This window comes from Mus caroli, chromosome 7 (genome assembly GCF_900094665.2).
Source record: "Mus caroli chromosome 7, CAROLI_EIJ_v1.1, whole genome shotgun sequence".
In the NCBI taxonomy this organism is placed as follows: domain Eukaryota; kingdom Metazoa; phylum Chordata; class Mammalia; order Rodentia; family Muridae; genus Mus; species Mus caroli.
In genome coordinates, this window is record NC_034576.1 from 11,801,248 (window position 1) to 11,814,069 (window position 12,822).

General features: G+C 49.3%; 2 protein-coding genes across 3 annotated transcripts in view; both read left to right on the forward strand.

Moving 5' to 3' along the window:
- Positions 1-2,665: 2,665 nt before the first annotated feature.
- Znf324 (zinc finger protein 324) lies at positions 2,666-9,934 on the forward strand. 2 transcript variants are annotated; one of them, XM_021165973.2, is made up of 4 exons: positions 2,666-3,127; positions 5,592-5,718; positions 6,164-6,280; positions 6,834-9,934. In XM_021165973.2, exons 1-4 carry the CDS (start codon positions 3,044-3,046, stop codon positions 8,255-8,257), a joined length of 1,752 nt encoding a protein of 583 aa, XP_021021632.1. In that variant the 5' UTR covers positions 2,666-3,043; the 3' UTR covers positions 8,258-9,934. The 2 variants fall into 2 exon arrangements, with proteins under 2 accessions (XP_021021632.1, XP_021021633.1); XM_021165974.2 differs by lacking the exon at positions 2,666-3,127 and adding an exon at positions 3,139-3,328.
- The window catches only part of Znf446 (zinc finger protein 446), a 14,136-nt gene continuing 7,528 nt past the window's right edge, over positions 6,215-12,822 (forward strand). Inside the window, exon 1 of the mRNA XM_029480022.1 lies at positions 6,215-6,280. The gene's annotated coding sequence lies outside the window, so the exon portion shown is untranslated. The remainder of the gene's footprint in view (positions 6,281-12,822) is intronic.

Here is a 12,822-nt window from a genome sequence, read left to right on the forward strand (position 1 = left end):
GGTAGCTTGTGGAGATCATTTCTCTTGGCTTCCTTCCTTTCCTTCCTTCCTTCCTTCCTTCCTTCCTTCCTTCCTTCCTTCCTTCCTTCCTTCCTTCCTTTCTTTCTTTCTTTCTTTCTTTCTCTCTTTCTTTCTTTCTTTCTTTCTTTCTCTCTTTTCCTTCCTTCTTTCCTTCCTTCCTTCCTTCCTTCCTTCCTTCCTTCCTTCCTTTCTCATATACCACCGAGCTACACCCCTAACCCTCTATACTTCTTGAGACAAGATTTTACTGAGTTGCCTAGCTTGGCTTTGAACTTACTATGTAGCGGAGACTGTGAACTTGTAATCCTCCTGCCTCAGTCTCTGGAAAAGCTGGGCTTGTATGCCGATGTCACCACTAGACCTGCTGTGGCTGTTTTGTTGCACTTGCTTTCAGATTTTAAAGGTTTGTATATAGCATGTGCCTGCATGAATTTATGAGCACCACATGTATACAGGTGCCCTTGGAGGCCTGAAAGTGTTGGATCCCTGACACTAGAATTATAGGCAGTTGTGAGAAGGCTGGTGTGGGTGCTGTGAATGAAACCTGGGTCTTCTGCAAGGTCAGTAAGTGTTGAGCCATTTCTCCAGCCCCTAGTTTTGTTTTGTTTTGTTTTGTTTTGTTTTGTTTTGTTTTGTTTTGAGAAAGGCCTCATATTTAGCCCTGGCTAGCCTGGAAATCTTTTGTAGATTAGACTGGCCTTGAACTCAGCCGGTCCCTGGAGTATTGGGATTTAAGGCTCATACCACCTCAACCAGCCTTTTCTTTCCTTTAAAGAAATTTTTTTCTCTCGTGTGTGAACGAGTGTAGGTGCCTGTGTGCTGTGGCACTCAGTAGAAGGCAGAGGACAACTGGAGTGAGTCCATTCTCTTCCATCTGGGGATGGAAACAGGGTGGCAGGCTTGGTGACAAGTGCCTTTAACTTGCTGGACCATCTTACTGGTCACTTTCTTCTTTTGGATTCAGGGCCCCATGTATTCCAGGCTGCTTTTGAACTCACTGTACATTAAAAAATGACTTTGAATTAATTGTCCTTAGTCTTTCTCCAAAGTTCTGGGATGACAAGTATGTACGACCACAGCTGGCTTCTTTGGTGTGTGTGTGGAGACGGGGAGCTGGGGGACAGACTCACTCTATAGTCTAGGCTGGCCTTAAACTTGTGACAAATCTCCTGGTGTAGCTTTCTAAGTTCTGTAATCATTGTCTCTTGTCGCCCAGGCTGATCTCAAATTCACACTAGAGCTACAGCTGCTTTTGAACTCTGGTCCTTCTGCCTGTGCCTCCTGAGTATTGGAATAGTAGCTGCTACCACATCCAGCTCTCAACCCATGCTGTTTGAGAACCTACTGTACTTAGGAACTGCATTAGTCCACCCTGAACAAGAGACCCAAGGAACTTTCTCTATTTTGACAATATAGAGACAAGCATACATAGAATGAAGGAACCCAACACAGGAGAAATGAGAATCCTGCAAGAAGATTCCTCACATGCTGCAAAATAGAGAAAACCCTTTTCCTGTCCTCCAATAACAGGGTCAGTCTTCACTGAGACCGCCCTGCCTTTCCAAAACCTCACATATCACTTAGATTGGTCCCAGGGAAATAAAGAATCAATATTGTGATGTGTGGAAAAGAGGGAAGAACAAGGTGTCCTAAGGACAAGCAGCGAAGCATAGAAACTAGTAGATGTGTGCAAGGGTCTGCAATAAGAGCTCGCAACATTGACCTTCACTCTTTCCAAGACTGAGATAGGGGACTAGAAAGAGAGGCCAAAACCCAACTCTGTCTCTGCAGCTGGCCACACAGTGGGAAATTGCCTGAGCATGTTATTTCCTTATGTGATCCTGGTTGGTGTGGAAGTTGCTATGTAGTCCAGGATGATCTTAAGTTTACAATGATCCCCCTGCCTCTCTGTCTTCTGAGTGCTGAGATTAAAGGTATGTGCCATCATGCTGGGCTCAGATTGGGTTTTGGATTTGGATCTGATCTAAGGCTTTTCTGTCTCTTTATTTCCCATGAGCATTGGCATTGGTGTTTTGCTTGCATGTGTGTCTGAAAGTGTTGGGTCCTCTGGAACTGGAATTACAGATAGTTGTGAGCTGCCTTCTGGAGCCCGGATCTGCTGGAAGAACAGTCAATGATCTTAACCGTTGAATTGCCCTGGAACTCTCTTTGTAGACCATGCTGGCCTTGAAATCACAGAGATCTTGCCTCTGCCTCCCAAGTGCTGAGGCTACAGGTGTGTGCCACCACGCCCACTGCTGCCATCTCTTTAGAAGGAGTTCCCCATACGTTTTTTTCTTTTGTGCTCCCGGCTTGTGTCGCCTGCCTCCCGAAATCTCCAAGTTCCCAACTTCTGAATCTTCAGGTTTTGGTCCAAGGCCGCTTGCCCGGAGCGGGGACCTACCCAGGAGTCTCTGTTAGTGCTCAGGCCTGGCTGAAACCGGACGGTGGTGGTAAACTTCACTTTCCAGCGTTCTGCTAAGGCTGGGAGGTAGGGAGAAAAGATGCTTTGGATACCCGCCATGGATACCAGGAAGGCACCCTCCTGTCATTCAGGCAAGTCAGCAGGAACTACGTTTACCCGAGCATCCGTGCTGTGCATTGGGCCAACGCCGATAGGAGAGGCGGGGCTTCCGGCGGTCTGGGTTGTCACTTTGCAGACTAGCTTAAGGCCACACGGGTGATCCCGATTGGTGCACGAAAGGCCTGGCCGACTCTGCAACTCTCGAGGCGGTTCTGGGGACCCAAGACTAGGGCAAATAAGGATAGTACTCGCAGTTGCCCGATTCTAACCGTGGCTCGGCACACGTCGGCACTGCAAGCCCGCAGCTCTGCCTCCTAGCCTCAGTTTTCCCTGTTGGCTCATAGGCTGCAGCGGAGACCGTTAGGGTTGTGCCGAAGCCACGAACTCTCCATCCCCCAGCCGCAGCCCACCAGCAGTCCTCTGGGCGTACAACGCCCTTTTCTGACCGGGAAACTGAGGCCCAGGCGGGCTGCGCGAGGCCGTGGGCGGGGACGGGCTATGCCCAGGTCTCTCGCCCGTCATGCCCCGCCCCCACTGCAGATTCCGGTGGCGGCAACCTGGCCGCTGGCAGATCCACCGCGGGTGAGTGTAGGAATCTTTCCAAGGACCCACCAGGTGTCCTGGCTTGCCCTCTTACTGTACTGTGGGGAGGGACCCAGTTGCTTCCAACATCATAGTCCAGGTCAGTGAGGCGTGCGGGTGTGGAAGCCTCACGTGTGACAGCCAAGTGGGTAAGGTCTGGGAAAAAGTTAAAGGAAAGCACCCACATGTGCAAACGCCAAGGTGAGACTTTTATATTTTGAAGGCTTTCTCTCTCTCTCTCTCTCTCTCTCTCTCTCTCTCTCTCTCTCTCTCTCTCTCTCGGCTGGCCGCAAATTAGATATGCAGCCAAGAAATGACCTTGCCCTTCTGGTCCCTCTGCTTCTGCTTCCTTAGTGCTAGTTTTTCAAGCATGCTTGAGCACACAGTTTATTCCGTACTGGGGATGGACCTCAACACCTTGTGCATACCATGCAAACACTTTACATCCCAGCCTGGAACTTAGCAATTTAGATGTGGAACAACCAAGGAAGGGAGGTCTTGTGTGTCTGAAATAGCAGGCAGAGGAGTTGGGACTGTGTCCCAGAGGCATCGGAAGACAGAGAGTGCTTTAAACATAGACTAGACAGTTCCCCAGTTAAGATTTTTTTTTTTTTTTTTGGTTTTTCCCAGTTAAGATTTTTAAGAGTGATTTTTAAATTTTTATGTGCAGTTTTCTGGGTCTATGCATATGAGTGTTGGTTCCCCGGGAACTTTGTTGTAGGCACTTGTGAGTCATCTAATGTGGACACTGGGAGCTGAATTCATGCCCTTTGAAAGAGCAGCACATACTCTTAACAACTGAGCCATCTCTCTAGCCCCAGGCTTTGGGGGTTTGTTTTGAAAGACAGTCTCACTGTGTGGCTCTAGCTGGTCTGCAACTTGGTATGTAAGACCCTTGAGACAGGGTCCCACTATGTAACCATGGCTGTGCTGGAAATGTACAATTAGACCAGGCTGTTCTTGAATTCACACAGATCCACTTGCTTCTGCCTCCCGAGTGTTGGAATGAAAGGCATGTGCCACCACACCCAGATCCCTAATTAAGATTTTAAAAGCATCTTCTCTTTTTCTGAGTGTAGAACAGACACGGTGGAAGTATTATTATGTAGAACAGAGGCTATTACCCCTTGGTCTATGTGAATGATGGTGGTCCCTGGATGAGACTAGTTATGGTAGTGGTTAAAGTGGCTGAATTATGAGTAGATCTGCTGATGCATCAGTGTTGTGTGAAGAACTCTATTGGTCAGCCTGAGCACCTGGGAGGATGGGACTACTGTAGACACAGGAAAGACCAGGCATGTGTGATGTCCCAGAGTGGATTGATATGATGGGCCTGAAGTGATAGATGTCCAGTTAATTAATCCTAGTGTCTTGAGCCGGGACCTGAGAATTAAAGAAGGATAGTATACTGGCTGGTTGCTGGTTTTATGTGTCAACTTGACAGAAGATAGAGTCATTAGAGAGGAAGGAGCTTCAGTTGAGAAAATGCCTCCATGAGATTTAACTATAAGGCATTTTCTTAATTAGTGATCAATGTAGGGAGGCCCAGTCCATGGTGGGTGGTGTCATCCCTGAGCTGGTGGTCCTGGGTTCTACAAAAAAAAGCAAGCTGAGCAAGCCATGGGAAACAAGCCAGTAAGCAGCATCCCTCTATGGCCTCAGCATCAGCTCCTGCCCAGTTGGCGTTCCTGTCTCGACTTCCTCCAGTGATGGACTGTGATCTGGAAGTGTAAGCTGAATAAACTCTTTCCTCCCAAGTTTCTTTTTGGTCATCAATACTAAGACAGATAGGTTCACGGACTTGATCAGGGTTGGTTGCTTAGGATTTGAAAACAGGGAGGAAAGGCTTGTGGTGCCTATGGCTGTGAGGGGAAGAGTCCAATAGGTGGCTGAACAAGGGTATGAGTTGTAAAAGCAGAAAGGAAATGGAGCATTGGTATAGAGGCAAGAAAGATTGACTTCCTGTATGTCTACCAGATTGATGAGGCCAGTCCCACCTCCCACCTCCGACACCCCAATACCCATAGCAGTAGCTGAGATTGTCTACTTATTCTAAAGGGCCCTTTTTTTTTTTAATTTTTTATTTTTTGGTTTTTTCGAGACAGGGTTTCTCTGTATAGCCCTGGCTGTCCTGGAACTCACTTTGTAGACCAGGCTGGCCTCGAACTCAGAAATCCGCCTGCCTCTGCCTCCCAAGTGCTGGGATTAAAGGCGTGCGCCACCACCGCCCGGCTTTCCATTTTTTTTAAAATTGGTGTTTGACTGGATTTCTCTACATAGCTCTGGCTGTCCTAGAACTCACTATGTAGACCAAGCTGGCCCCAAACTCACAGACATATACCTGCCTCTCAACCAGTCTACAGGGAAGGAAGATAAATGTCCGAGAAGCATCTCCATTAATAGGGAGCAGGTTCCTACCTCACTCAGCCATAGCATAGACACTATCTTATTCTTACTGTTGTAGAGATGGATGGCCTTTGAGGACGTAGCTGTGTACTTCTCCCAGGAGGAGTGGATGTTCCTGAATGCCGCCCAGAGGGCCTTGTACCGCCATGTAATGCTGGAAAACTTCGCACTTGTAGACTCCATAGGTAAAGCCCTGAGTTGAGTCCTTCATTGGAAGCAAAGCTGGGACCAGGTATGGCAGGCAGCTAAGCACACCAGGTTCAGGAGCCATTACAAGTGTCCACTCTCTCCCTAACTGTTTATGAGTATGGCCCTCTACCCGTGGGCATGTGAGAGGAAGGGTGATGCCCTGGACACATATAGTCTGATAAACATAACCATTTCCTGTATCCCTGGGGTGCTGGCTGTCTACATTCTTCTGTGCCTGAATTCTAGCACCTTCCTTTGGAGCGGCTGATCTAGTAGTTCCTTATGGGAACCCTTGAGCCGGGCCTGCAGTCCTCCTGTATCCTTTGGGGTTTTGGGTGCAATTGCATGGTTGATATCCATAATATCCCACACCCTGCTCTCTATTGGGGCTGGACTGTCTTGAGCTGGGGCTGGCCTCACATGCTCCTTATTCCTTCCTAGGACCTTCTGTCTCCCGGCCTCGGGTGATCATCCAACTCCAGCGTGGTGAGGAACCCTGGGTTCCCAACAGGACAAATAGAGGCCCAGGCAGGGGTACCCACAGGAGATCCAGCCTTGGTGAGTTGGGCTTCACCTAGGGTGTATTCAGGGGCAAGGGCTACTACATTCTCTACTTCTTGGTATTACAGACACCCTCTTTTCCTCTCTAGAGATAGCTCCCTTCCTTTTTTGAATCTTTTTCCTCATCTCGTGACCTTTCCTGCCCTTGAAGGGCACAGGTGCTGTGTCCATGCAGGAAATTACTCCCTTTGAGCCACACATACATACATACCCACACCAGCTGTGCTGTGTGGCTTCACTTTCCCCATTGAGCTGTCACATTTGTAGGGTCATTCCTTCTCCCCAACTGTTTTTTGAACACTTCTCCTGGCCGGGCTCTTCCTGGCACTGTGCATAGCATGGCCAGGATACTGCTGAGTATTGTAGAGAGAATGCCCAGGAAAAGCAGTCTGCAACAGGACTGATAGTGCATAGACTCAAGGAATTCATTCTGTAGACCAGGTTGGCCTTGAACTCAGAAATCCGTCTGCCTCTGCCTCCCAAGTGCTGGGATTAAAGGCGTGTGCCACCACTGCCCGGCCCAAGGTAACTATCTTTTCTCTGCCTTCAGGATCCAATTATAGTACAAGAGAAAGACATGTGTCTAGAACACCTCCAGGGGCCACCTGTGACAGGCCTGATAGGATACCTACTAGTATCCTTCCTCCTGCTGGTGCCTACCCTGATGCAAAAATTCTGGAGGGACACCAAAGTGCCTGCCCATCTCTACAGAGAAAACCCACAGGGGTATCAGTGATTTACTGGGAGCAGCTACTGCTAGGTTCCAGCAGCAGTGAAACAACTGTCAGCCTGCGATTGACTTCCCCAGTAGGGGTTCCTGAAAATGGTTCATCTAGAGGAAAGGCCTTCTCTGACTTTCTGGCCCCAGGGAAGCAGCCACAAGTAGCAGAGCAGCAAAAGCCAGAGATGCAGCTAACCCCTGGGAGAACTTTCCAAAGCATTCCAGATCTCCATGGAGCAGGGGACGGACGTGGGATAAGTGAGGCTTGGCATGAGTCTCAGGGAGACCCCAATGTTACAGAGGCCCGGATATGGGATGAGCTGGGAGAGGCCCTCCAGGCCGGCTCAGGTCTTCTCTCTGGGGACAAACCTTTCGAATGTAGGGCGTGTAACAAAGTGTTCCTGAAGAGCTCAGACCTCCTCAAGCATCTGCGTACTCATACCGGAGAGCGGCCTTATGAGTGCGCCCAATGCGGCAAGGCCTTCAGTCAAACATCTCACCTGACTCAGCACCAGCGCATCCATAGCGGTGAGACGCCTTATGTGTGCATGGTGTGCAGCAAGGCCTTCCGACACAGCTCCTCACTGGTGCGCCATCAGCGCATCCACACAGTCGAGAAGTCATTCCACTGCAACGAGTGTGGTAAGGCCTTCAGCCACGGCTCCAACCTCAGTCAGCACCTAAAGATACACGCAGGAGGGCGGCCCTATGCCTGTGCACAGTGCGGCCGCCGCTTCTGCCGCAACTCACATCTTATTCAGCACGAACGCACGCACACCGGCGAGAAGCCCTATGCCTGCTCCCTCTGTGGCGCAGCCTTTAGTCAAGGCTCCTCGCTCTTCAAGCACCAGCGTGTGCACACTGGAGAGAAGCCTTTCTCTTGTCCACAGTGTGGCCGTGCCTTCAGCCACAGCTCCAACCTCACACAGCATCAGCTGCTGCACACTGGCGAACGACCCTTCCGCTGCGGCGACTGTGGCAAGGCCTTTGCCAAGGGCGCAGTGTTGCTCAGCCACAGGCGTATCCACACGGGTGAGAAGCCCTTCGTGTGCACGCAGTGTGGCCGCGCTTTCCGTGAGCGCCCAGCCCTCTTCCATCACCAAAGGATCCACACAGGAGAGAAGGCCCTGCGGAGGCCCAGGGGCAGCACGCACCCCCAGGCCAGGTCTCTTGGGGTATCCTTAGATGGTGCACCTCCAAAGGCCAGTTCTACCATAGACCCACCAGCAGTCCCAAAGATAGCTGAGGCCTAAGGTCACAGCTGTGCCCTTCTCTGGAATCCCTTTCACTCACTGTGGAAGAGCCTGTGTTCTCAGCAAATCCACTGTCGTGTGAGCCTTGCCAGTCAGTTCCACTTACAGTTATATCCTAAAAGAAGCTGTCCTGGAGAGGAATCCATAGACTGCATGAACCCCTCTGGGACTGGTGGAGTAGGCAGGGACTGACCCCAGAACTAGTGTGTGACTCTCAGACTTTGATCTTCATGGTAATGCCACTTCAATATTTCCTGACTGTGGCTATACAAACAGGAAAGGAGCCCGCCCCAATAGGCGGGAGCTCTCAAATTAGCAGCTGGAGAGACAACCCCAGTGCATTCCATTTCTTTGGTGCAAGCTTCAGGCAAACAAATGGTTTGTTTCTGTGCCTCAGCTTTCTCCTCTGGGAAATGAAGAGGGAAGGAGATTTGGACCAGTGGAGGATGATGCTATAAAATATTCTAGCAGCCGGATATCGTGACACATGACTTTAAACCCAGGACTTGGGAGGCAGAGGCAGGCATGTCTCTTCTGAGTTGAAGGTCAGCCTGGTCTACATAGTGAGTTCCAGGTCTCAATCAGAGTTACACAGTGAAACCCTGTCTAAACAAAGAGTAAATGTTCTAATAGGATCCAGATAAAGTCCAAGTAGACTCACAGCCAGCCATGTGCGAGGTGCTGCCCAGTGAGCAGCTTGTGGGCCTTGTATTGATGTCTCTGCTTCAAACAAGAAAACTCAGGTGGCACAGAAGAGTTAGTGTGGCCTAGAGCACACAGCAGAACCAGGGTTGAACTCAGGTGGACTTCTTAGTCTCCATCCAGGCTCCCTTCTCTCTCGTCTACCAGGCTCGAAGGGCTGGCATAACCCACCAATAGGAAATTGAAGCCTGGAGGGAAGATGTGGCCCTCAGCTCTGAAAGACAGGTCAGGAATTCTGGTTCCTCGACATCCCCATCCTCATCCGGGCCTGTCATTAGCCACTCCAAAGCCATGCTATATGAGCCCTAACATCTGAAGTGGTGCTACTGACTTGAGAGGAAATGAAACAGGGCTGCTTATTTTTGCTGGGCTTAACCATCATGCACCCACCTGTCCCATCCCATCCCATCCCATCCCATCCCATCCCATCCCATCCCATCCCATCCCATCCCATCCCATCCCATCCCATCCAATCTGAGCCCAAGGTAAAGAACTGAGCAGGGAAGACTTCTGAGACCCCCCGGCCCCCAGTGATAATGACCCTAAATGGTGAGGGAGGGCAGATCGGTGCGTGGGATTCAGTTTGCTTGTTGTGGCCTTTAGCAGACCAGGTCCCATGTGGACCTGAGGTCACACCAACAGGGAAATGAATGCCAGTATTGAAAAGTTAAAACATATATATACTATAATTTCTTACCTAGATATGAAAGTCCACACCTCTTGACTCCAGGACATGCCTCCTGGTTTTTATTGCTGTTGTTTATAGTTCATAATTATATGTGTGGATACATGTATGTAAGGGCATGCATGCATGCGGAAGTCAAAGGACAGTTTTCAGGAATCAGTTTTCTCCTTCCACCACATGGGTGCTGGAGATGGAACTCGAGTTGTAATGCTTCATGGTACAAGCTTATAACCACTGAGCCATCTTGTTGGCCCTGATGTTGTTTTGTGACAGGGTCTCATGTAACCCAGGCTAGCCTTGAACTTTCTCTGTAGCCAAGGCTGGTCCGAACTTCTGTTCTCCTGCCTTTACCTCCTGAGTGCTGAGACTATAGGCATACAGCTGCATGCCAAGTTTATTCAATGCTGGAGATTAAACCTTGTGCCTGTTTAGCAAGCACTCCACCAATTGAACTATGTCCTTCTACCTCAGTTTTGGGTTTTAATTAGTTCAAAGAACTAGGCTTGGTGTGGCATTCCTGAAATCCCCACGATTAGGAGTTCGAGGGGAGCCGGGCAGTGGTGGCGCACGCCTTTAATCCCAGCACTTGGGAGGCAGAGGCAGGTGGATTTCTGAGTTCGAGGCCAGCCTGGTCTACAGAGTGAGTCCTAGGACAGCCAGGGCTACACAGAGAAACCCTGTCTCGAAAAAAACAAACAAACAAAAAAGGAGTTCGAGGGGGCAATTCAAGGATAGTTTGAGGCCTTGTGTTTTGTCTCAAGTCAGGGTTTCTCTGTGTAGCCCTGATCATCTTGGAACAGGATGCAGCTCTGTAGACCAGGCTGGCCTTGAATTCCGAGAAATCCACCTGCTTCTGCCTCCCAACACTGGGATGAAAGGCCTACGCCATCACAGCCCAGCACTGAAGCCCCTATCTTACAAAAGAACAAGCTGAGTAGAGATACACCTGTATGAACAATAATATTGTTTTTACCTTAAAACAAAGCAAATGATATTAAATGGATGTACAGAGACATGCCACTGGAGTCAGCACAGACACTTTGGCTTTAATCTGGGTTCTCAGAGAGGCCATAGGGTAGAGGTACAGCTTATCTGCAGCCTAGTGTAGGATACAGGCGGCCACAGGTAGGTGGGGGAAGCCAGGAGATCTGGGGAAAGAGAGCTGCTCCAGAGCAGCAGTTCTGTTGGTAGATGAGCCTTTGTGGACCGGGCTATGGGAGGGACGAGGGTGGGAAGAACGAGTCAGTGCTGTGACTGTGTCTGCTGTTGAGGATGAGCGCATGGGCAAAGTTGAGTCCTGCCCTTTGGGAACTCCGGTCCCGTCACCTGGAGGTGTGGTGGTGCAGACCTGTAACCCTAGCATTTTGCGAGGCTGAGACAGGAGGATCGGAAGTTAATCTTCCAGATCAGTGTGGGGCTACTGAGACAGTTTGGAGAAAAAAAAATTAAAAAGATCAGATGCCTTGATGGGCACCTTTAATCCCAGAACCCAAGAGACAGAGACACAAGCAAGTCTATATTAGGAGTTGGGGGTCCATAGTGAGACATTGTCTCAAAAAAGCAACAAAACCATCTTGCATCTACCCTCTATACATGAGACATAACTGTCCCACCCACCTGCCAGTGGAGTCAGACACATCTGTCCACTAAACCTCATTAAGTTATGCAAAGAGGGATGCTGTATAGGATCCAGCTGCCTATGACTGTTTGGGAAAATTCTCTGAGCTGGGCCTCCCGATACCTGATAGGCCCACTGTCATCTCCTCTAGGATGGAGCTATGTAATGCCAGGACCAAAGGTACATTGGGCAAATGAGGTCCCCAACAGGTTTCCCTAAAGAAACTGAAGCAAATGTCCTAAGCCTTCCTGGGCCCACAGGCTGGAATCAAGGCCATCTTCTCTTCCTCACCAGCCTCCTCTGCTTGTGAGCCAATTGCTTTTTACCTTCATCCTCCTTGAATCTACCTCTTCCAATACCCAATACCGGCCTGTGCTCCCCTATGCATGGTCTTCCCCAGGAACTATGGTTATATTGGGCTGGTTCCTCTTCCTGTAAAAATGTCCTTGGGCTTTCTAAGTCAAATGTTAAACTAGCTAAGCTTGGTAGCATCTGCCTAAATTATCAAAACTGGGAAAACTGAAGCTGGAGGATATAGAAATCCTGTCTTAAAACAACCAAACAACCCCTCCAACCCCAAAGCCAAACAAACATGCAGCAAACGCCACACTTAGCTCTACAGGTGAACACGACGCAGCAAACGTCACACTTCGGTAATGTAAGTCTACAGGTGAAGATGGGGAGGGAGGGTAACATAAATGACAATGACACTTGGAAACCAGGAGATGAGTCAACCTGCATTTAAGGGAAATCAAATACTGAGCTGACACTGGGATCTCTGTCTCATGATTTTCCTAGGCAGCCATAAACCTACATTCCAAATGGGAAAAAAAGAAAACACCAGAGAAAGACTCCTAAGTCCTGCTGGGTAAATGAGTTTGTTGGGGTTATAAGCGTCAGCCCTTTGAGGAGTGCGAGTGGCCAAGCTCTGCCCACAGAACACTCAGATGGCCCTAATGGCTGGATCTGCCCCTCCAGCTGCGTTGGGGCCAAGCTCCTCCCTACATTGTAAAGAGCCCAAGCTCAGGCTGGAGAGTTGGCCCAGCTGTTAAGAGCACTGGCTGCTCTTCCAGAGGTCCTGAGTTCAATTCCCAGCAACCACATGGTGGCTCAAAATCACCTGTAATCCGATGCCCTTTTCTGGTGTGGCTGAAGACAGCTACAGTGAACACATACATAAAATAAATAAGGAAAAAAAAAAAAAAAAAAAGGACTTGAAAACTCACCAAACCCCCCCTCTGGGAAGCAACCCCCCCAAGAGAAAAAAATATATATATATTCTCTGTTTTCTGCTCCGTTCTCTGCCGCTTCTCACCTGAGCAGATACAACCACCTTCTGAGTTTTTCCCTCCCAATAAATCTCTTGTCTGAGGTTTGTTGTATATTGTGACTTTGTGGTATTTCCTGGCTCCCAACTTCCAGGATACCTTTCCTTTCAGAGCTGTAACACTGCCACTGGGGAAGGCTTCTCCCCTTCCTCCCCAGAGCTGGGACATTTAAAAGAACACGGGTGACTGAAGAATCCCAAACCTAATCAGCTTTTTTTTTTTTTTGGTTTTT

What these genes read in the sequence shown, in the direction of transcription:
- Znf324 (XM_021165973.2), top strand. Translation starts at nt 3,044, where the DNA reads ATGCCCAGGTCTCTCGCCCGTCATGCCCCGCCCCCACTGCAGATTCCG. An exon ending in CGCTGGCAGATCCACCGCGG is followed by an intron (nt 3,128 to 5,591) that starts GTGAGTGTAGGA and finishes TTACTGTTGTAG; the next exon opens with AGATGGATGGCCTTTGAGGA. An exon ending in CCACAGGAGATCCAGCCTTG is followed by an intron (nt 6,281 to 6,833) that starts GTGAGTTGGGCT and finishes CTCTGCCTTCAG; the next exon opens with GATCCAATTATAGTACAAGA.